We start from the raw sequence: 22,867 nt of genomic DNA, 5'->3' as shown, positions 1-22,867 counted from the left end.
GGTAGGAGAAAGAGCAAGGACCTGGAGGCCAATTTGAGGCCTGACTAGCTTGTAGACTGAGGCTGGAGGCCCCTGTTCAAGGCTGCTTCATACTTTCCATTCTTAAGACCTTGTCTTTAATAAATTTGCCAGATAAAGCCAGCGGGGCCCAAAAGTATTGTTTGAGTCTGCATTAGACTGATATTTCTGGGAAAATTGAAGCCCAAATGGGAAAAATAGTTCTAGGAAGGAGCTAAGAAAAGCATGCTTCTCTTCTTCGTGTCCTGCTGTGATTCTTTGTAAAGCCTCAGAGTCTGAGTGCTGCAGGAGCAGAGGCTTTAGAGCCAAGGAGCCTTTACAAAAACAGCGTTCAGCCTTCCCAACTTCAGCTAGTGTCGGCTCCATCCTCAAAGAATTTGAGCTTCTCGTTGCTTCTTTGAGCCTACGCTATGAGGCACCATCCCGACAGAACTGGTCAAAGCTGAGAAACTGTTCTACGCTGTGATCTGAGCACCCGCCGTACAGACATTACGGAGGAGGAATTGTGCCTGATTCATACGACCTGCCGGGTATCCCAAACAGGAGTTACTCATTCCCCCTTGGTGTTAACAGTTTAATTTGCGCAAAAGGCAGAGGCGTGCAGCAAATATACTAAAACTTGCATGGGTTGCCACATGGCAGAATTGCTTTTTTGCTGTAGGTAGAAACCTAGATGAAGTACACACAACTGATAAAAGAACAATAATGTTGGAAACATGAAGGCCGTTAAGTTGGAAAATGCCAGAATTAATATTGCCCATGTAGCCTTAATTTGGCCTCTTAATGTGGTTGATTATATTAGTTAACCTTATATTAGTTAGCCAGATATATATAACTAATGCACCAGATGTATAACTAATATAGCCTTATATTAGTTAACCAGATATATTTATCTCTAAGGAGCCCCAGCCTCGGTTCGGAAGGTGGGTTGGATCTCCAAGAGAGAAGTTAATTGTATAACGAAGGGAACTGTTGTCTTTTAAATGGAGGCTTAATTTGGCGTGGATGAAGCCAGTGAGCCAGAGGGATTGTTGGAAGAAAATGGGTGGTGATGTGATTAAAGCAGTTGAGTGCTTCTGCGGGATAATTGAATTCTGGTCCTGCCTCTGTACCAGAGTTGCTATGTGACGTTAAGCAAATCGTTTTTCCTAGATGGTCATTAATTGGGTCTTTCATTCTGGTGCCTGATGGGAGAGATCTGAGGTGTGATTTGCTTGAGGGCTTTGCTCTTCTGGCTGCAAGTGAATTCAGAAGAAGCTGCGTTAATACTAAGTATTCTGAAAAATCAGATTCTGGTAGTTTCAAATAGGGGACCCAAAGTTAATCAGAATTTGAAGTGCTATGTGTTATGATAACAATTAACACAATAGAAAAACTGATGAAGAAATAAATTTCCTCTTTAGAGCAGAGTTTGAACTTCATGAAGAAAATACTGCATTGGATATGTGCTGTGAACAGAGCGTAGGAGACCTGGTCTTGAGTAAGCAGTAACCGTCCTTCGAGCTGGGAGAACGTCATAGGGTTAGCTGGCATTGTAATGCAAGTGCAGAGTGAACCAGCTTAGGCTCAGTGCTGTCCGTAACTGACGTGCTTGACTTTTCTATCCAGAAAGTGCTTTTTAAATATGAGATGATACATAAAATGTAATTTCAAAACAAAGAACAAACCTCAAGGTTAACTGAAGTGCAATGTCATCAGTGAAGAAGGAGAGAAGATAATCCTTCCCTACGAAGCTGGAAGGAAACTTGCAGCCGTGAAAATCCATCATGCGTAGTGCAGATGAGGCTGGAATACTTGGCAGAGGGTCTTTTCAATGCCTTTTTGGTCTCGGTTCAGCAAGTTACTAGCTGCATCCTGCTTGTATGGTCTCTTAGTTGAGCATCTTGAGACCCAGCCTCAAGCACAGCTTGCTTTCTGTTTACAGCAGGATGGCTGCCGGCGTTGCTGGGGGAGGCAAGGGAACCCCTCGAAGCATGTGGCATCTGCTTTGTCACGGCATAGCCGGCTTCGTGTGCTACCAGGCAGTTGGCAGCAGGCCCGTAAGGCAATTGTGTGAGCGGGAAAGATGGCCAGGACATGGCATTCGCTATCAGAAGCAGCCCTAATTTAGCCACTGGTTTTATTGGAACTTTTGGAGCTATTTATGCTGGGCATCTGTTTAAGTAACGTTGCTGATTCGGAGCCAAACAGCTCTTACAGTTACGCTAGCAGTGAAATAGATACGTAGCATTGCAATCCCTTTTGATTTCATATAACTAGACCTCTCACTCAAGAGGGTACTTAATCAGCCTCTTCCCCTTGTTCTGCAGTCTGTCAATCCTGTATCTTTCTAACCTTAAATACCTCCAGCGCTAGCCTGATAGCCTCCCCAAAAGATGCTAACTTATTGCAGCGCACTACGGTCCTTATTTTAGACTGGTTTTGTTTTTTTTTTTTTCCTTGATGTCAGCTGAAACTGATCTTGCTGAAGTGTTTTTGTGGCTTCTTGCACTTAGTTGTTGATTTACCTTTTTGTAGTGGCCTTCTACTTTTGTGACTTTTTGCAGTTTCATCCTTGGACATTCTTCTGTGGAGGCTCTGCAACCCTGACTCCTTTGAACTTTCTTTATAGAGCTTGATTTTTCAGACCACTTGATTTTTTTTTTCTAGTGCTTTCCTCATATGTTGCTAATTGATACGGGGCATCCAAACGTGGTTGCCTTGTTGTAGATGAGACTTAGGAGCAGACTTGATAAACAGCAGGAGTGCTTGATTTATTTGAAGATCCTACTCCTTTTCATGCATTTTCTACGCATTTGTCATTTTTGCAATAGGATGATACTGATCTATTATAACTCCTAAATGCATTTTCACAGAGCCTGTGTACTCCAACCTGTTTTGCATAGCTGATTTTTCCTGTTTGTGTTGATTTGCGCTTGGCCCTAGTGAATTGTGCCTTGATCCAGCATGGATCAAGCTGGATGAAATGGAAAAACAGTCTGAAGTCTGTCTGCTACCATGCTGGCAGTCTGTCTGAGCGTGGTGTAATAAGGTCTGTGGACTCAATGAACGTGTCTGGTTCTGTCAAGCAGGTTAGCACTGAAAACCCAAAATATGCTGACCCTGGGGCACAGATGAATCATTTCTGATTCATGGCTCCATTTTGATGTCAAACCATTGATAGCTACCCACACTAAAGTTATTTGACCTATTTGCCATTCCTTTTAGCTTAATCTAGGTGATGCCTCGATAATTTGCTTTAAATATCATATAAAAGTATCAGAAGTCCTATGAAAGTCAAATGGACAAAGTCTATTGCCAAGTCCCATCCGCAGGGCCTGCTGCCCTGTTGTGGAAGGAATCAGATTGATGTGATACAGTGCCTTGTTGCCAAATCCACACTGGCTGCTACTCGTCACCTTGTCCGCTCCTAGATGCCTTCAAATTGTCTGTGTTTTGTCTTGAAATTGAACTTAAACTGGTGGATGTGTAATTCCTGGCGGTTCTTCCCACTCCTTCCCTGTACATACTTGCTTCTCTTCTGTTTCCCCCCCCTTCTTTCCTTCCGGCTGTGTGCTGTAAAGACACACAGACAGGAGACAAAAGATTACAAGCCTTGAAGGGATCGGCTTATTCTTTAAGAATCGGCTAATTCTTTAAGGAAACATGACAAAGCACTAAGCTTTGCTACAACGTGGGTAACTGAAAACAGTAGCCGGGAGCAGAGGAAGATACTGTGTTCACTGTCTGTCAGTAAGACGTAAAGGGAGAATAAAACCGTGAATTAAAACGGTTACTTAAAACGTTTTTACTCGTAATTCTGATGTTCCCAAGCAAAGAACTTTTTTTTAGTTAAAAAGACATTGCCTTAAACTTGTCATATGAGCTCCTCTGGCAGTTCAGAAAGGTTGTTGCCATTTAAAGCTTTCTCTGTGTTCAAGAAGTTCATGCCGCACTGTTTTCATGCCATCTAATCCTTGCTCCCCGAGCCTGTACCACGTTCTTCCCTGGGAATGTTGTTGTGTGGAAGAGGCTCCACCTTATTTCTGCATTGTGATATCTGCCAGAGAGGCCAAGAAATATATATAAAAAATTAGCTTTTAGGGCTCCCAGTCAAGTACCTTTCATTGCATCAATGCTGCTCTAATTCTAGGAAAAACCATCCAACTTGCTCAGCCAAGGTGACAAATTTTATTGCTCATATGAATGTGTCCGCTGCTGTTATTCACATGAATGGCACTGTAGTTCTAAGGATTGTGCAAAGAAAATCCGGCAACTCTAAAGCCACTTGAACATCTATGAATCTTTTGGGTTTTTTTTCTGTGCAGTTAATAACGCCTTTTTTTTTTTGTCCCTCCACCTCCTCTTCTGCAGTTTCAGCTTCTTGCCTCAGCATTATTTAAGTCTGGCTCGGATTTCACCACTCTTGGTGAGTATTGTGTATCAGAAGAATTATATTAAGTATGTTCTCTCTGATAAAGATCATTACTATTAGTTTCTACTGTTTTTTTAATATCAAATGTTATAGTTCATATGAATATTGTAGGCCCTTTTCAGTGCCACTACTTAGACATTTGAGAGATTATTTATAATGACCAGTGTCCAATGCCTCGAGCCCATATTTAAAACATCTGTCACCAGCGGTTTTAAACCCATGCCTCCCGGGAATCATTTTCTGTCTCTTATTACATCTGATGCTTCACTGTTACCCAAATAAACAGAAGCTTTGGTCAGAATGCAGCACCTCCTGTCATGTCACTTTGGAATCTCACAGCATGGCTACGGCTCTGTTTGCTGTGATAACTGCAATTCCTGGAGTAGTTTGGTTCGCTCTGTTCTTTGCAAAACTAGTTCTTTGGGCAGAATGTCAAGAGCGAAGAAAACAGTGGTGTGTAGGGCTGGAAACAGGAGGTCTGAGCCAAAGCCATAATTTGTTTCACTATTCTATCCAGTTAACTCTTTTAAACAGTTGAGAGAGTAATCCTGGGCAAGCTATAGGAAGGCTATAGGCATACCCTACATTCTTGTCATAATGTGTTGTCCTCAAGTTACCGAGCTCTTGCTAGGAGCATGGATGACCTCAGTTTTTGACAAACATGTAATTCCCAATCTAAGGAATTGAGGGAAGGAAAAAGCCCCCTGCACTATCAGCCTTGCTGGATAAGGAAGCTCTGCTGAGCTTGTGTGGTTTGGAAGACGTTACCTAGTTGATGCTGTAAGATGAATTTCTTAAAGGAAGAAAACCCAAGTTTCAGCAAGTTTTTTTCCCTAGTTTTAAGTGTTTTAAAAAATGAATTAGTTCTTGACACAATACAATACTTTATTCGGAGGTTGGCTTTACAGATAGGAGGATACATACATCAAGTGGTGCTTCTAAAAGAAAACAAAAAAACCAAGCCCTCCTTGATTTGATTAACTTGGTTGACTTTGATTAACTGAAGAGTGAGTTCACTGAATTAAAAAGCATTCCTTCGAGATACCAGTGATTGAAATAATACAAAGCAGAGGAAATCGTTGTATGCCCGCTCTATTGTTCTTGCTGTTGATGGTTTAAGTATGGGGATTTGGATAAACAATGCTTCTGCTGCAGACTAAACCCTCTGCTGTTGGGAGGCGGCACTTCACAAAAGTAGTTTGCAAAGCACCCTTGTGCCAAGATGCAGCCTGGGTCCTCGGTCCTGACTTGGGACTCCTACCATCAGCAGAGCTTATCTCAGGAAAAACTGCAAGCAAAAAAAGTACCAGTTCTGCTTAAGACCGTGGTGAAGATAATGAGGAAAGCCTGAGGACGGAAGAAATGAGGCACCAAATAAAAATAGCTACACGGATTTTGTTTTCTGGGACATCAGAGCCAGTCCCCTGCGGACTCTTGCGTCCCCCTTTTCTTCAGGACTGTCAATGAGCTTGACAGCTGTTTGCTTATTACTTTTTACGGCATTTTGATTGCAGTGTTGGCTTGGGGTGACGAGATCCCTGCGTGTATATGCACATAGTAGTGTGACAGAGAGCTGGCAGCCTTGTTAGTTAGTTGAGGCAGAAGTAGCAAATAGTTAATATCCGTCCAAAATGGACAACTGGCATTCTCCACAGCTAAACTGAGCATTTAAAGCAGTAAGCACTGACTTGCTTTCCCCTTTTCTTCCTCTCCCAGGATTTTCAGATGTTGACCACACGTACGCGCAGAGAACTCAGCTGTTTGATACACTAGTCAACTTCTTTCCAGACAACATGACCCCTCCTAAAGGCAACCTGGTAGACCTCATCACACTGTAATGGAGCAATCACTGGACATGTGGAAGAGGGGAAAAGCATCCATTTTCAGTATTTTAATTTTTTTACTGCATTGATTGACTGCTGGGATGAAGTAATATAGTAACCCCTAGGTGTTTGAAAGGGGTTTTATACTTGTATGGTGAATCCCTGAAGCTTTTCCCTTGGAGTAGGTTAATAAAATGTAACTGACGTACTTTTGACTAAATATATATATTTTTTCTGACTTTGGATTTTGAGTTAGCAAATGTAAGATGAAAAGGTGGGGGGAAAGGAAAAAAAAAAATAAAACCCAATCATGCAGCGATCGTTTTTGCCTGTAGGGGAAAATTGAGTTTTGTGGGTTGTCTGGAATTAAAGATGATGGGTTTTATTTTGGGTTTCGTGAGAAAAGGGTGGAGGTTGTTCTTTGCTCATTTGTAGCTAGTCATGATATATTGCTTTATCCTACAACTCCATCCTCAGCAGCTGAATAACTTGGCGGCAGGACACTGGCACGCGTTGAGGTAATAGTAATGTATGTGTCTTGAGTCTTGTAATCGCAGTGTGTCATGTGAAGGGGAGCACGTGTTACGAATTATCTGTCTCCTTGTCCCAGAGCTGGGCTGACAGTAGTATCTTAATTGCATCTGATATCTGGTCTAAAACTAAATACCTAAATGCCTATCTTCCGTTCTCTGGATACTTCCACTTAGACCTGACAGGCAAGTGGGAACCTCAGAGAAACCGCTGGAAAACGGGAGTGCAGTCATCATCTGCACCGGCCCCTTTTCAGGGTTTGTTCTGTGTTCGCTGCCGTGCTCTTCCGATGAGAAACCACGCAGGTCCTCGCAGAGCCCGGCAGAACTGGGTCTTCCACCACACGCACACCCAACGTCTGCAGCCTGACTCTGGGTTGGGTGTAGGATTTCTGAAGCAGATTGTCTTCGTTTACATGCACCTATGCTTCTGTGTGTGTTTGTCAATGTGTAAATGTAAAGAGGATTGCTCCGAACAGCTTGTCTCCTTCCTATGTAGTGCAGCTCATTCACTTTTAAATGCATTTTAGACCTAGATCTGAATGTGAGGGAGGTCTTTTTAGCATAAATCTCTTTGAAAGCAAGCTGATGCATATGCATAGAAAATATATGCTTCCTCGCTGAAAGCCTTCTTTATAAATAAGGTAAGGGCTTGGTGCTGCACTATGAAGTGGAATGAAGGATACGCGTACCCAGCATTAGAAACTCTTCGCATTCGGTGTCAGCGAGCATTCAGTACAAACTGGCAGATGTAAATATTTATATGAGACTGCAAAGCTTTATGTCCAGAAATGTTCATGCCGGTAGGGTATCATTGCTGCACCCACTGTGGCTACACGACTCCTGTTGAACTTGATGGAAGTCTTGTGTGTGCAAAGATGATTTGAACTCTTGAAATAAAGAGTTAGTGAAGTGTCTTTTTCAGAGCTCGAGTGTCTGCTTGCTTTGATTGCAATGTATTGCCTCTTTATCATGTTCTTTGTGTGACTTTTGTAGTCCTGGTACCCTAGAAATAAATTTAAAAACTCATACTAGTGTTTCATCACTTAGAAATGAACAATATATTAGAGGCTGGGCTTTGCTTTGTCTTCAGGGAGGACTATACAAATACAGCATTTTTAAGTAACCTGTAACTTGAGACTGTTTAGACATTGTATACTTCAGTGGATGGCAAATCAGATGTCTGTGGAAGAATCCGCTCGGTACGTAGTGCAGTAAATGATGAAATTGTTTCTTTGAAACATTGCATACTTTTTTTTCCAGTGACATGGAAAGTTTTACGTCACTGCTAGGCTTTACGATGTGCTACCTTTGCTGATGCTTTGTTAACTAGTTAAAGTAGAGTTTATATGGTACCAACGTAGATACCGACGGTGCTACACCGGGGGAATATTCCAGCTGAGGCGTTATTTCCATTGAGATTGAACTGAGCACTTTTAATGCAACCAGCCAAAATGCTGCAGCCCTCTAGTACTTAAAATTTTAGTGCTGTTGTGCTCCCTTATCACTTGATCGCATTGCCTGTGAATTCTCCAACTTCAGCCAGATGATTAACTGCTTTTTGTGACAGTTTAATAAGAGCTTGGTTGATTAGGAAACTTTTACGTGTACACCTTCGGTGACCACGTGTGAAGCTGAACCCAAAAGACAGAACTAGACTGAGGAGCCGGGGCAAGCACAGAGTGGAAGTTTTTAGGAATGCCAAAAACTTTGTGAGTGGTGTTGCTGGTGAGCAGTGCGTCGTGTCAGGCTTGGTTTGTGTTATAGAAATTTGATCAAAACTCATTGTCCTCTGCGTCGGGGGTGCATGCAAAGCCTGACAGCCTGGATCAGTTTTTTGTAGTATAGTGTAAAGGAAAGATTTGTCTGAGCGAGGTGAACGTTGCTTCTGCAGGACTGACAATCCCAGCTAATGAGAGCACTTCAGGATGATCAAATATTGACCTACCTTTATCCTGAGCAGATCGATTTCAGCTCGCACGAGTACAGTTTATGGATTACAGCTGGTGATTAACCAGCAGAAACTATTTGCTCAGCTTCGGAGTATTTGTTGAGCAGCAGAGGCACCCTGTGGCCAGAGAGGTTAATCCAAAGTGAAGGTTTCTTGTGGCTTTGCCAAGGGTCTTTCCTGGTTCTGTGTCCTTAAAGCTAGGAGTGAAAATTAAATGATTTCTTTGCATTGGTGTATGCTACACTACCTGATTTAAAAACTAATTAAAAATTCTGAGCAGTGAAGTATAAATTTCCTTTCAAAATAAGCCAGTTATTGACAAGCAGTTACAGGGAGAGTTTGAACTTAATTACATGCAGATCTTTAAAGATACTGGTGATATTCCAGGAAAGCGTTAGATGTGAGCATTACAGAAATACTGAAGTACAAACAGAAAAGAGACCCATGTGATCTGAAAACAGCCACCTGAAAATGTTTCACAGTGCATGCAATGTTATAAATATTCAAGCGGTACGTGAGAAGTCTTCGAGCCTCACCCTTAATGCTTGCAGGCTGTAGCTGAGACAGCCTTTTAGCTTAGACAAGGCAAACATACTGTATTTGCCTTTACCTTATATTATAAGGTGACTTTATGCGGTGTTAAATCTATACACAATCTTTGCACTACAGTAGTTTATCTCTAAATTATGTGTTAACTTGTAAATAAGGTATTGCAAAAGAAAGCATCATTACTTGTCAGAGAGGGACTTATGATGATTGGGGTCTTTAAAGCCAAAGTTACAAGGTTCTGGTATATTTTTTTAAAGTTGTAGGAAGTCAGGGTGGAATAAACTTGATACAGACATCAAGACTTCAGTCCTGATTTAGCTTTTTTTAAAAAATCCTTTTGAGATCCATGAGTTTGGTTCTTCACTGACACTGGCCTTCAGGATAGTTGCCCTTACAATATTATTCACTAGATCATCTCTTTGGAAAATATGGAATTATTCTTTATGCAGAGTTGTTCCTATCAAGTGACACGTTTTCCTAGAGAAATAAAACTCTTCGGATTTGATTTTTGGTCACTTGGATTAGGCATTAGAATTGAGTGAATTTCTTAATGTTTGTCTTGTACAAGCCCCCATAGTAGTCATGAGGCAGAAGTCCTTAAGACTTCCTCCAAAATGACTTCTTCAAGCAAGTACTGCTATTGCAGCGTGACCTAACACATTTTCCTGTGGCAGGTGGCAGAAGGATCTACTTCGACGTTGTTGTTACAAATGAGGAGACTATAGCCACCTCCTTGCCCTTTTTTTTTGAAGGTCCTATTAATTAATATTGCTCCTGGGGAGACCTGAAGGGTGATGCAAAGTAGTTATTGAAATTAGCTGTAGCTTTTCTCTTCTGGCTCTTTGAAAGATAACATTTGTGATGTATTTATTCTTAAACATCTCTTCCTTTTGCTGAGTATAATGAGGAAGGAGAACTTTCTCTTGGAAAAGTTTGCCCTTTTTCTCGTCAGCATCCCATATATGTCGTTTAAGTAGTGCTATCCAGTCGTGTAAATAAATGTCTGGGATTTGGTTCTATTTGCCCGGGATGGCTCTGTGCGCACACGTGGTGTATGCTAGCTCAGGGGTCAAGCTGGAGGTTCCTACCAGAAGATTGATCAGCAAAATCGTGCTTTAATTTTGGAAGATCAATCCGTGAAGACCCAATTGGAAAGGCTTTTCTAAGGTATTTGCCTTGTGCAGTGGCAACTAGAGTGAAGTTAGGAAACTTTCCCAAAGAACGTACTAAAGCTTGCCTGTATGAAGATTGTACTTTATTAGGATGTACTTTATAAGGATGCGGTGAGAGGCTTAAATTAGATGGCTGACATTTTTTCATCATTGATTATAATAGCCTAGCCTGAAAATTTAGTGACTGAGGACTCAGTGAGCAAATAAATTGGACCACTTATTTGGAGGAGAGCGGGCTCTTTGCAGAGGCATTGGGACTAGTGGCAAGGGATTGTGATAGCTTCATCTGTGTTTTTCTTTAATCAGCAGCCACAAGTGTCAGGATCTCCATTAGCTGTTTTTTCTTCCAGAAGAGACTTCTTCCAAAGCAGAGTAATGACTCTGGAAGAGTGTTTTCCATAGGGCTTTGTGGAACAGCTGTTTTCGGAATCATTTTCCTGATGCGTGCAAATTTGTAGAAGGGAGTTTTCTTTGTCACAAAATTGTACACCCCTCTTGCCCTGCTGTGCAAACTTGTGAGTGCCGCAGGCAATGAGCGATAAATTCAGAGCAGTATTCTGAGGAACACTTGAAACTTGCTTGTTTTGCTCTTACTGTAAGAGAGATTAGCATTAATGCCGCTTGTTTCAAATGCAGGAGGGTGGCAGGTACGTGTCACGCTAATACTATTAATGCTCTTGCTGCCTCCTGTATTTCAGAATTGAGAAGGAAGTACTTCTGTAGAGCTTATCGAATAAAACTTTTAGTATGAATTAGCGCTGTGCGACCTTAAACTTGAATGTTCCTACATCTCTGTACATGCAGTAATTCTGTTGATGTAATGCTGTGCTGCTTCTGGGGAAAATGGCAAAAATTATTAGATACGTTTCCATTCAGTACCTTTGTTTTTTAGAAGTGGAAAAATGTCTTGTGAAACCTTGAGTCCCGGTGTATGCTTTGAATTTTAGCTTATTAATTGTGGTTGGCTCAGAGTTAAGGAATGTTTGGCTATTGTCAAGTGAAGTCCTGACAGTAAAAGCAATTCATGTATGTCTCTGGAAGTGCTGTGTTGTTTTATAGCTGTAGTTATTACAGAAACAGAGATGGGCCCAGTTTAAAAAAAATTAAAAATTATTATTGTTCTGATTAGGGGAAAAATTGGAGAAACTCTGAATGAGCTTGGCCAATTTTAGTAAGTACACATGATAATTTGGAGATAGGTCTTATTTTGTGAAAGGAGATTTTAAGAACAACTATATGACTTGTTCTTGATATAGATTGGTAGTAGTATATAAGCTGTAAATATTATTGAAGTGTAAATATACTATCAGAAGCTTGTTAGTGTATCTGAATGCTTATGGTTATGGTAGACCTGATCATATCCTGTCATGGAAAGGTTATGCTGGAAATTATTCAAGTTGTGGTAATGACTTATAGGCAAAATCCCTGTTTTACTGAAAGCCTCTATTATAATGAAAAGTTGGAGTGGAAAAAGTAGGTTTGCTGTACTGGAACCATTATAATAGTACATGGCTCAGTGCTTGGATAAATTGACTCCAGATGCTTTTATCTGTAGGCAACGGATGCAAACGCGGTTTTAGAGTGGAAGCCAGTTAATGACCTGCTTATTGCCGTTTGAGAGTCGCACAAGAAAACGTCACAGTTGATGCCAACAGGTATACTTTTGGCGTTCCTGGCAGAGGTCGAAGAACTGGATGGAGTTTTGGATTATCCACGTATGCTTTGATATACGTAAACCTCTGAAGAGGATAGTGGTTGCAGGGGTTGTATATAACACCAGCTTGTATGGCTTAGGTGTAGAGGTCTGCAAGGCAGCATCTTCCCCAAGCACAGATCCTAGAGGTAACATATTGCTGCTGTCTCCTTTGCTTTCGTATATTTGAACTCTATTTGTTAGTGATGAACTCCAGATACTTGCTGTGACCCAAATTCAGCGCTCTGCTTCCGAATATCTACAGCCACAGACTTGCTTAAGCTGCTGTCAGTGTTTCACTTCAGTACCCCGAAATCTTAATTTATACTTGGTGCAGACAAAGGTACGTGTTGTCTTGGCTTCCAGCCGTTTGCTATAACTCAGCACAGCTTTTACTGACGACCTAGAGACTGTAAGTATTTGAGTGCTGTCAGAAATCAATTGACTCTGTTCAGCTCTAGCGTGGCATCACAGTTGATTCCTGGGAAAAGTGGTGTGGGTGAATAGCTCAAAACTGGCTCTACCAGGTTAGATTTTTGGTTTTGCTACTAATTTGAACGGAAAATCTATCACTAGCATATATGCTGTCCAGCATGGTGGTCAAAGCATGGTCCCTTGGGAATTCCCCTGTTTATTCTGACTTTTTCTTTCCCTGTCTGACTGTTCACTGCTGTTAAAATGCTGTGCCTTCAGTTTAATAGAGCATCTGCGGGAGAATTAGAGCTGTGTGGTGGTTATTGAGGCATCAGTTTCTCCACGTCACGTCATCATACTCTAGTTGCTTCCTTTGCAAAACTCCTTACTGCTGCCTCTGAAACAATCAGGGAGATCCTTGTGATTTACGTTGTTCTCCCCAAGGGCTGTTCCTCCTCCGGGGTAAGGACGGGGAAGCGTGGGAGCTGAATTTCCAGCAGCAGTGTGTTGTCAGTGTAATGCTGACAACTAATACACCTGGTTACTTGTGCCCCTCCGTGACCCAGCGTTGAGGGCTGTGATAAGCCTTCCCTCCTGTCTCGGCAGGGTTTCTTTTGCATGGCACCAGGAGTGCGATAGCTGTTTGGCAGAAGACAAAGATGATTATACCAACTCTCAAATTCATTTAAATAATAGTCCTGGTTTTCTGCCACCTGCTTTTGTAATCCCAAATCTTCCACCAGTGGAGGCGAACAGCTCGTAGTTGGGGTGTTTGGTTTATTTCTGCAGTGTAGCAGGGTAGAGGGAATGGGAGGAGGAATAGGCTCGGGGATAATGCAGTGATAGCTCATGCGAGTATGTGTTTAAGATGTCTGTCTTTGTGGAAGGACTCTGAAGACTATTAATAAGTAGCTCTGCTATTTAGAGCTGATTTTTTTCATGCGAGCTGGATTCTCTGCCTCTTTTTGAAATGGAAGTGGTGTAAGACCAGGATCTTCTAGTCCTGAAGCTTCACCTCGAGCTTTGGCCCTCTCCGCTCCAAAGACACTAGAGAGACGAATAAATTGTTTTTTTTTCTCCCCAGTCCCCCTGCAGCGATTGCAGGGAAGTCAATTGGGCTTAAAACTGTTCAAACGTACTGGAGGTTGTGCAGCACAATCAGCTATCGGACCAGGTCTGGCAGTCTTAAGACATTGTTAAAATCTAAAATGTTCTGAGCTTTCTGATGAAAGCTGCTGGTGAGATTAAGGGAGATTAGCTGCTTTTTAATTAATATGATGATGGGAAGGCTAGACCAGAACAGTGGCTCCAGTGGTTACAGCCTTCTCCACGTTCCAAATACCAATGGACAGGTTTTTTTCCCTAATGATGAGAAAATACACTTTAAATATCCTGACTTTGTAACTAGCTGCCCAAGGGATTCAATCAATTACTTTGTGTTTCACTAAATAGAAAAGCGCTGCAGCGTGGGAACAGGGTCTGTTCAGTGAAGGAAGCTGCTTTGAGGCTGAAAAGTAATTTTTTTTTTTTGAGGTTTTTACAAAAACCTCACTCTTAAAAGGGGAAAATGGCTCTTATCAACCTGTGCTTTCTCAGTTGCAAGTCAGTGACTTCACTGCAAGTAGCCCAGTCTGAACATCGGCTGGTCCTTCTACCTCTGCTTACCCTGCAGAAATACACGCCATTCAAAAGGTGACAGCCTGATTTCCTTCCCCAAGCCGTGCAGAGAACTCCTGTACTGGAGAAGACTTTTATCTGACCGCGGAGGAGATAACTATTGTCTCGCTGACTTGTTTTCCCCTCTCATCTGCCGTGGTAATTGGGAAGGCAAACTAGCAGTGGAGGCTGAATATTTCCTTCATCTCTTCCTCATCGTTTGTATCCTTCCTCCCCTCTCTCCCTCCCATTGATGTTTTGATGTGCAAGACACTTTTCACTTCAGAAGCTGCTGTGCTGGGTAGTGGAAAAAAAAACCAAAACCCTACTTATTAGTAGCTGTTACTATTTACCAAAGCTGTGTTTTCTGCTATGTCTTCCAGCATACCCTCCTCCACAGCAGGAAATGAGGGGATGCCAGGGAGACCAAAAGCAAGAGAAAAGAGCTTAATTATACGAACAAATGTGTTCATGGGAGTCTTGAGTCTTGGAAGCCTCCAGCCTTGCAGACCACTTTGCCTAGGGCAGAAAATTAAAGCCCGTTGGCTCATTCTCAGTTAATGGGATGCGATGTTCCCATCCTTGTGGGCTGGTGGTCGCGTGCGTCTTGTGCGTTTAGGGGCTGAGATGCGACGTGCCTCATTTTGGAAGTATCTAGTCCTGGTAAACGTTTTCCCTTTGAGCGTTGTACTTTGTACTGCTGAAACAACCTCTTGTTGATAGCATGGGCAGGATCAGGGTAGCTTGGGGTTAAACACTGCTAAGCTGGCTGGCTGGACACCGTAACCTGGTTAGGGGTGCTTTTTCGAGCTGTTTCTTTGAGCTGTTGCCTCTACTCTTACTGTAGCACGATACAGTGTGGTGGTTTGTTTGTCTGGACCTTCGATGTTCGTTATCTCTTCCTCTGCACCCTGATGTCGTCCCCGAAAACTGATTATTCCCTTTGTAGTGCTTGGAGTTGTAAACGTCCACTCCCTGTCCAGAATTTGGCCCTTTTTCCTGTGTTGACATCTATTTCGAAGCATTTGCATCTTTACAGCAATCCCGCAGACTCTGGTGTCCGTCTGAATTCCCTTTGGTGTCTGTCCTGCAGTTGTTGTCTCGGACACCTGACCACAGGAGAGCTGAACCGAGAGGTCCAGACAGCCCTGGGCTGGAAAGAAGCATCTGTGGGGCAATGATTGCTGTGAACTGCGCACACGTGTTTTAATAAGCAAGTCAAATATTGACTAGTCCTGTGTTGAGCCCGTGGTGGTTACAGGCATCGTTCCCGGACTCTGGTGATTCCCTATCCTGCCCTTTTCTTTACAGCTAAACGGATGATCTTTGTTCAGCCTGGAGTGTTAATTTTCTTCCTTGGCATAAATCATCTTTGATAATTTCTGGGTTGATATGTAAGCCCCATGCTGTACATAAATGAATGAGTGATATGAGGAATATCTACAAATGTAGTTATGTTGTATGTAATGTACATAAGGAAAGAATGTATTTTGTTCATTTTTTTTCTTAATAAAAATGTATATGCTAGCAAGAGTGTTTGTTTAAGATCTGTTTGTTCTAACATCGCTTGCTTCTGCGAATGGAAAAATGTCTGTGAAGGTCCTGTAGCGGTGCAGAAATTGTGAAGCCGGTGGTGCGTTATGTCTGGAGGAGCCTGCAGTGTCCCTCCGCACTGCAGAACGGCGGAGAAGATACCCCGTTCCCTGAAATCAGTGATGGGCTGGGTCGGTATCCCGTAAATCCAGCGTGTGCTTAGCAGTGGCAAAAACTTCTATTGGGGAGGAACAAAGAGTTAGAACATAGACTAATGCAAACCACCAACTTCTAATATTTAAATGAAACCAAATTCCTTCCCTCCCCCCGCCCTCCTTTGCATAAGTGGAAACCTAACCTGGAACACAATGTTCTATTTTGGGCACTTGAGGGCAAAGGGAGATGCTGAACTGCCCACGCTGCTGTTGCCCTCGCTTGACGGCCCTCCTCCCTTAGGCTGCTTTGGCTTAGGGGTGTCAGGTTGGATTCTCTCCTCCACAGCCTGACCTAAGCGTGAGGGGGGGTTGCAGGCTAGGATGAGTCAGGATGAAATGCAGAAACAAGGGCAAGCTCCCTCTCCCTTCCCTCCAACAGGAGCCTAAAGCCACTACTGGTCCAAACTGGCTGCAGTGGGGCTGCCCTCACCCACGTCGGCTGAGCACCCCACCCTTCTGCATTTTCTACTTTTTTAGTTAAGGGAAGTTTTTCACCGCTATCATACTTCCTTCTGCATGGGAATAATACAAGCTCCTCCATGGCTGGCTACCTCTGATGGTCGGAGTTGGTTTTACTCCTGCTCATCCAATGTTTTCACATGTTCTTGCTAGCAGGACCACGCAGAGCCTGTGCTGGGTTTCCAAACAAGCTGTAACAGGTAGGTAAGGGATAGTTGTGGCTCTCGAGCACAAGCGCTGCTCCCCCCACCCCTTTTCACTCAGCCAAGAAACAAGTCTTTTACATAAGAACGTTTATTGACAGAAATACATGATGCTTTCAAAATATATTTGTAGGAAAATGCAAGAATAATCTCTACAATCCAGTTCCTCAGTAAATTCCAGTGTAAATCAGACTCCTGTCCCCGTGAGAGATGCTGCTATACAGTACGTAAGAGCTCTATTACATGTGCAAGGTTCAACGGGTAGCCGCCTCGGGAAATAGGTTCTCCTTCTGCAGTCCCTTATGGATTATGTCTTCTCCTGTATGTCTTCTGTAGGCAACAGTCACAGGATCGACCTCGTCAGGTGGGTCATGGCACTGTCAGCGGGAGAGAAATGGTCCTAAAATATTTACACCATTCCTTGTGAATCTGAAAATAAGAAAAGTCTCTTGCAAGGATGTCTGAGCTGCTTGTAAAACTCTCACCGAAAGGTAAGAGCAATAATCTCTTTGTACAACGTGTCGGATGCTAAAGCTGTTTTGGGGGAGAGAAGAGGAGCGTGAGGAAGGGAGGAGGGGCAGGGAGGGAGGAAATGCCTGGGTAGATTTTTTTTTTTTTAATTTATTTTTGGTCTAACAATTATGGCTACAGTCTACAAAGGGAAGGATTAAGGCCAAAGATGCTCATCACTGCATTTCCTACCTGATTTTTTTTTTTTTTTTTTGCAAAAAGAATGTTCTCAACATAAAAAACGTACTGTTTTTTCCGTGGAAATAGTTCTTTAAATAGGGGAAGGAAAATCTACTATAAAATATTAGTGGTTTAAAAATATGGTGTCTGGAAAAATAAATAAATGTACAATTCCTATTCAAATATAAATCACTGTAAGCACTTGCTGAGCAGTTAATATCTTCACTGGTCTCTGCTCGGAAGGATTTAAGGTTGCTTGATCTCAAGCCTTCGTAGGGTTTTCTTGGAAAGTCTTTGGACCTGATTCATTAAAGCACTTTGGCATCTCTTCACTGGGAAGGGGGATCTTAGGCACATGCCAAAACCCGTCTGCCTGGAGGTGCTCTGCCAGGGGCGTCCTTAGGGCAACAGCAGCCCCGGCAGCCAAAGCCTCGCTGCTGCCCCGGGGTTTTCCCGCGTTTATTTTCTGCGAAGGACAGAAACGCGAGGTCACCGACCCGCCGCTCGTCTCTTGGGGCAGCTGGGAAGCAACGCGCTCACGAAAGCGATTGTGAACGCCGAGACCGGTTCTTTGAGCCTTGCTGCAACGTTAAAGAGCTGAACTCGATGCTGCCGGAGCGGGGACGAAGCCGTGGCGCGGGGTTATCTGGGTGGGAGGCGTTTTCCTGCTTCGTGTCGAATTTTGGTCCCCTACCAGACTGACCTTTAGCTTTTTCTTTCTTTTTTTCTTAATTTCCCCACACACACCCCCCCAAATTACTTCCCCATAGTGCAGTGCACAGATAAGTGAAGTGCGCTGAATACATTGCTAATGAATAGCAGGAATATTTACATACAAAAATATATAGGTTTGAACACTTCAAACTCTGCCCTTCGGTGCAGGAGAGAAGGGAGAAGGGCCAGTCCCTTTGAGAAGATGTATCTTCTGCCAGCTTCTGTCCTGGGGCTGACCCTCTCCTTCATGAGTACTCCCGAGGACCGACTGGACCTGGGTTTCTCCAAGCTTTCCATTGCTCAGCTCCGCTTTTCCCCTCGTTCAGGGCAGCCACGGGAGCGGATCCCCATCGTGTTGACTTGGTGGCGGAGCCCGAAAGAAACCACCCCGTCGTGCGTTGGTGACTGCACGGTTTACAGCAAGCAGGGGAGAGGAGGGGCTGTGCTCGGGCATTGCTCTTCTTCTGCAGCTCCTGTGGCTTGCAGAGGGCTTGGGACCACCACCATCCTCATGTGTTGGGAGATGCACTTGCCCAAGTGATCTTCTGGTCCTCTCCTCTCTTTCCCATGTGCTGGAGGATGGAGCCCCGCTCTGATCCCTGCCTCTGCCGGGGCTGAGCTGCTTCACCGAAGCCAGAGCAAATGGTGTGAAACTCTCCCCGTCCTTTTAGAGCCACGAAGGAGCTGTGACGGGGAGTGGAAAATCAGAAATGGCCTCAGTCCAGCCACTTTCTGCTCCTGCATATTTTTCTTTTCCCCTCTAAAGACTTACGGCAAAAGGAGACCTGGACAAGGGACCACGGGCTGCAGGACAAAGCTCAGTCCCAGCGTTGCTGCTGAGCTGGAAGTTTCTTTGCAGGTCTCTTATTTTACTGGCTTTTGAAGAAGAGCTTGAGAGTGTGGACTGAGCTTATAAACCTCGTGGGGAGGAAACACCAAGGGCTGTACCGATGGAAAACCCTGAATACCACCAAGCTACCTGGCTCGTGCTTCTGTTGCTCTTTTATCTCTTCTGCCGCTCGCGCAGGAAAACACGACCACAAAAATCGCAAACCGTCACGGTGCGCGGAACCCACGGTCTCGGGGGAGGATGGATGAGGGCCGTGAGATGCTGCTGCGTAATTACTGGAAGGCAATCAACACTTCTGTAGGGAAATGCAGCGGCAGAGCTGGTCTGCGCTGGAGCTGGGTTCCTGCACCACGAAACCCCCAACCTCGTGCCTGGGCTAGCGACCAGACACCGCTCTTGGTGCCTTCATTACACCCTTCCTAGGAGGGATGAACTCAAGGAATTACTCCTTTTCCTCTCCCTCCCCTTTGCATCAATACAAGAAGCTGCTGTGCCTCTCCTGGTCTCCAACCGGGTGCAGGATCTGTCCCGCAGCCCTTTGCGGTGCAGCTGGCGGTCCCCAGCCGGGACTGAGCATCACTTGGCACTGCTGCATCCCCCCGTCCTGCCGGGTCTGGGTGCGTTCGTTTGCCTGTGGCACAACGTGGGGCTCTTGTGCGTTTTAGCCGGCAGTTTATGGGGAGAGGATGGAAACTGGATTAAAAAGGAACGGCCCGTTCCAGCTTTTTCTGCTCGATACCTGGGCGTTTCATGTCGGGGAGAGCGGAGCCATGACTAAACCGCGTGGGCCAGAGGATTTTTCTAGCTCTAATTGCCAGGTGCTGGTTTGCTGTCGGGCGTTGTGCTCCCTCTCCCATCCTATTTACATTTATTTCTTTTTATTTTTTGAGCTGCTCCGTAGCTGGAAGCTGCGGTTGGATGCGGGACAGGAGGGGACACACTGAGAGGAGACACCAGCAGCTCTTCGGGAGCAAAGCCACCCCGTTCGCCCACGGCTGGTCAGGTCTGGCATGGTAGATCCTGCTGAGCACCCGCGGGTGATGGAGGATGCTTGTCTGGATGCGGCCACCGTGGTGGCTTATGTTGACAACGCGCCCCGGAGGTGTCCCCTCGTGTCCCCTTTTCTTCCATCCTGCACCCCACATGGTGGCACGGGGGGCCATGATTAGTTCATTAAGGGATTTTCTGGGGTTTGTTGGGAATTTTGCCTTGTTTTCGAGTTGTGTGTGTGTAGGGATTATGGGTGGGTTTTTTTTTTGTGGGGGGGGTGGTCGTTTTTTGCTTGATCGAGTTCTGTATCCTATAAATGCGTGTCCTCCTCTTCCTCCAGGTCCTCCTTCATGAGGGTGTCGAGAGGAACGATCCAGCTGTCCCCCAGCTCGCCGTTGAGGTTCACCTTCTTCTCCTGCATTTCGGAGGAGGTCTCCATCACCTCCAGCGTGGGGTTATCGTGGTAGCCGTTCTCCATCGTCTGCAGCTCCTCGGTCAGGCGCTGCTGCGAGGAAAGAAAACCCAGAAACCCTGGTGAAAAACAGCTTGGCCATGCTGTGCGTGCCACCTCGGGGCCATCACCTCCCAGCCAGCCGTGGCCGCTGCCACGTATATAACTACGTATACGGACTTTCACGGTGAGGTAGAGGCTGGGGGCTGCAGTCCGCGCTGGCGCAGCGAGGGGATAGCATAGAGCTGGCAAAAGAGAGACTCTGCTAATGGTGAGAGGGAGGAAAGAGCAGCCAGAGACGTGGAAAACCTCCGGGAGTAGCTGCCAGCTTCAGCCTGGCCGTGGACCTGCAGCTCCATCCCCCTGGGACCTCAGGAAGAGGCCGAGCATCGTTGCCGTACCCCAACCCTGCATCCCAACTCCTGCCTCTCCCACTCCGTTCCTCCTCCCCCGCTTCTGCCCCCCCCCGTCCCTTTTTAGCTGCTTTATTGTTATTCTCCCCCTCGACCTGGGGGGCAGCTCCCACCTTGCAGATGCTGCCGGCTCATTTGCCCCTCATCCTGGAGCTCTTGGTGGAAACCAGTGAAAGAAGAGCCCCTCCAGCCCCTTTTCCTTTGGCCACGCGTGGTTTCGGCTGATTCATGGATGAATCAGGGACTGCATCACCCCGGCGCTTGCCTACGTGGTACTCCAGGCTCCGACCCAGCCCTTCATCCCCTGGCAGACCCTCAGCCCATCCCAATTTTGCATTTGCCACGGCAGCTCCTTCATCCCCATCCCGCCCCGCAGGGATTCACCGGGGAGCTGCAGTCCTCGGTCAGCCCTTTTTTGGGGAGCGCAGGGCTCTTAAGAGGCACCCCTATTAAAATCCGCCTGGATTTACAGCTTGATTTATTACAGTGCTCCTAATAAATGTCAGGAGACAGACGTGGGAGGGAATCCATGGAGAAGGAAAGGGATGGAGAAGTGAAACCGCAGGGCTTGGCGCTAGCAGGGGGGGCTGCGAAGGCGCTGCTGGGGGGTCCCCTGGGTTGCACGCGGCAGGGGGGGATGCGGGCAGGGATGGTGGGATGCTCGAAAGCGGAGGAGGCACTTGGGCTCTCGCAGGGGCTGTTTTCCCCCCCCGTGGGGTTGCTGGTACAACCCCCGGATGGATGCTCGGGCAGTGCTTTCTCCCCGCCTCGGCAAGGCACCCCCTCCCTGGGCAGCAAGGGGAAGGGGTCTTTAAAGCTGGGCTTTAGTAGGCTTTAGTCCTGTTAAAAGCTACTGAACCCTACCAAGCACCAGGGGTGAGAGCTGGGGGTGTTACGGATGCGGCGCCCGCCCCTCCGATCCCTGTGTTGGAACTCACATTAAAGATCAGGGCCACATGTCCATCATCAAACCCGGGGAGATCAGGGTGGATGTGCTGGTTATTTCCAAGGTAAAACAACAGCAGGGTTTAAAAGGAGGGGGAGGGAGAGTTGGAGAAAAATAAAAATAATAAAAAAAAAACTTTCAAGTCATTTTTGGAAAAGCAGCAGGAGGAAAACAAAAGAAACCACCCAAAAACAAATGCAGAAAGGAGAAACGTGTTTGATTTTCTAAAACCCTGTTGCAACTGCTTGGAAAAAGATCTCTTCCCCTGCTCTGAGCAAGAGCCGTACGGGGGAACTGGCATCCCTTGCTTTGGTTTCGCTACCTTACCCTGTGGCTGGTGGGTATTTACCCCCAGAGCATCCAGCCAGGGCTGGTACCTGTTCCTGGGCACCGCGTTACTTGAGGGCCATGCATTCCCATTGCTAAAAATACCCTATTTCTACCTTTTTTCTGAACAACACGGGGCAAGAGTGTTATGCTGCTCTTTGTCCCCGCTGGGCTGTTTTTCATCCCGACCAGAGAGATTTCAGCCGAGGGAGAACCCGGCCGTGAAACCCCGTTAAGCTCCAAGGGGACCAGAGCGGAGGTCAAATATCTATCGAGGTCTTGCATCCTCCCCCATTCCTTCCTGAAAAATCAACCCTTGTAAAAACAAGCCCGAGACCAGCATTGGTTTGCTCTTCCCTGCCTCCTGCGTTCCTCTCTGCAAACATTTAAAGCAAAGGCTGCCTTATCCCTCGCCTTCACGCAGCTCCTGCCCGTGGGGTGGAGGTTGGGGACCCCCCCTGGAAAGGATGAGCTGGTTTAGGGGGGAAACGACTTGAAGTAGGATGCAGGGGTTTGCTTTTCCAGCGGGAGGGTGCTTTACCCCAATTGCATCATTTGGCCTCGTTTTTTTTTTTTTTTTTTCCCCTTTCTGTTGCTGTCTCTCCTCCGGAGCCAAATCCTCAGCAAGAGCAGCAGGGGCCGATGCAAACCTCGGGTACGTGGCAGAGCTCCCCCCGGCGTGGGAACGGCCGCTCCTTGCAGGTGGATGCTACGCTAAAATCGCCCAGAATTGCTTCCTGAGATAAAAACGATACTGATTTCCCCCCCCCCCCCCCCATGTCTGTTCTTCCTTAAATCCTGCTGCTGCTGCTCTGAAATTTGGCCCTGGCCCAGCTCTCCTAAAGGCTGAGCCGTA

General features: G+C 45.5%; 2 protein-coding genes across 19 annotated transcripts in view; one reads left to right on the top strand and one right to left on the bottom strand.

Annotated features, from left to right (window-relative positions):
• Nucleotides 1–22,638, top strand: part of MKLN1 (muskelin 1) — a 114,698-nt gene extending 92,060 nt beyond the window's left edge. For 8 of the 17 annotated variants that reach the window (XM_075142692.1, XM_075142797.1, XM_075142787.1 and 5 more), the window contains 2 exons: nt 4,372–4,426; nt 6,149–6,463. In XM_075142692.1, coding sequence (XP_074998793.1) covers nt 4,372–4,426; nt 6,149–6,270 — 177 coding nt within the window. In that variant the 3' untranslated portion in view covers nt 6,271–6,463. Of the gene's footprint in view, nt 1–4,371; nt 4,427–6,148; nt 6,464–16,966; nt 17,122–18,612 lie in introns of those variants that run through there. The other 9 variants (XR_012672496.1, XR_012672493.1, XR_012672495.1 and 6 more) reach the window with 9 other exon arrangements.
• The window catches only part of PODXL (podocalyxin like), a 43,651-nt gene continuing 40,555 nt past the window's right edge, over nt 19,772–22,867 (bottom strand). Inside the window, exons 8-9 of one of the 2 annotated variants that reach the window (XM_075142829.1) lie at nt 21,677–21,733; nt 19,772–20,379 (exon numbers count right to left, since the gene is read on the bottom strand). In XM_075142829.1, the coding sequence (XP_074998930.1) occupies nt 20,185–20,379; nt 21,677–21,733 (252 nt within the window). In that variant the 3' untranslated portion in view covers nt 19,772–20,184. The remainder of the gene's footprint in view (nt 20,380–21,676; nt 21,734–22,867) is intronic. The other variant, XM_075142837.1, reaches the window with a different exon arrangement.

The sequence above is a fragment of the Calonectris borealis genome, chromosome 1 (genome assembly GCF_964195595.1).
Source record: "Calonectris borealis chromosome 1, bCalBor7.hap1.2, whole genome shotgun sequence".
Classification (NCBI taxonomy): Eukaryota; Metazoa; Chordata; class Aves; order Procellariiformes; family Procellariidae; genus Calonectris; species Calonectris borealis.
This window is presented reverse-complemented; position numbering and strand designations above follow the sequence as displayed.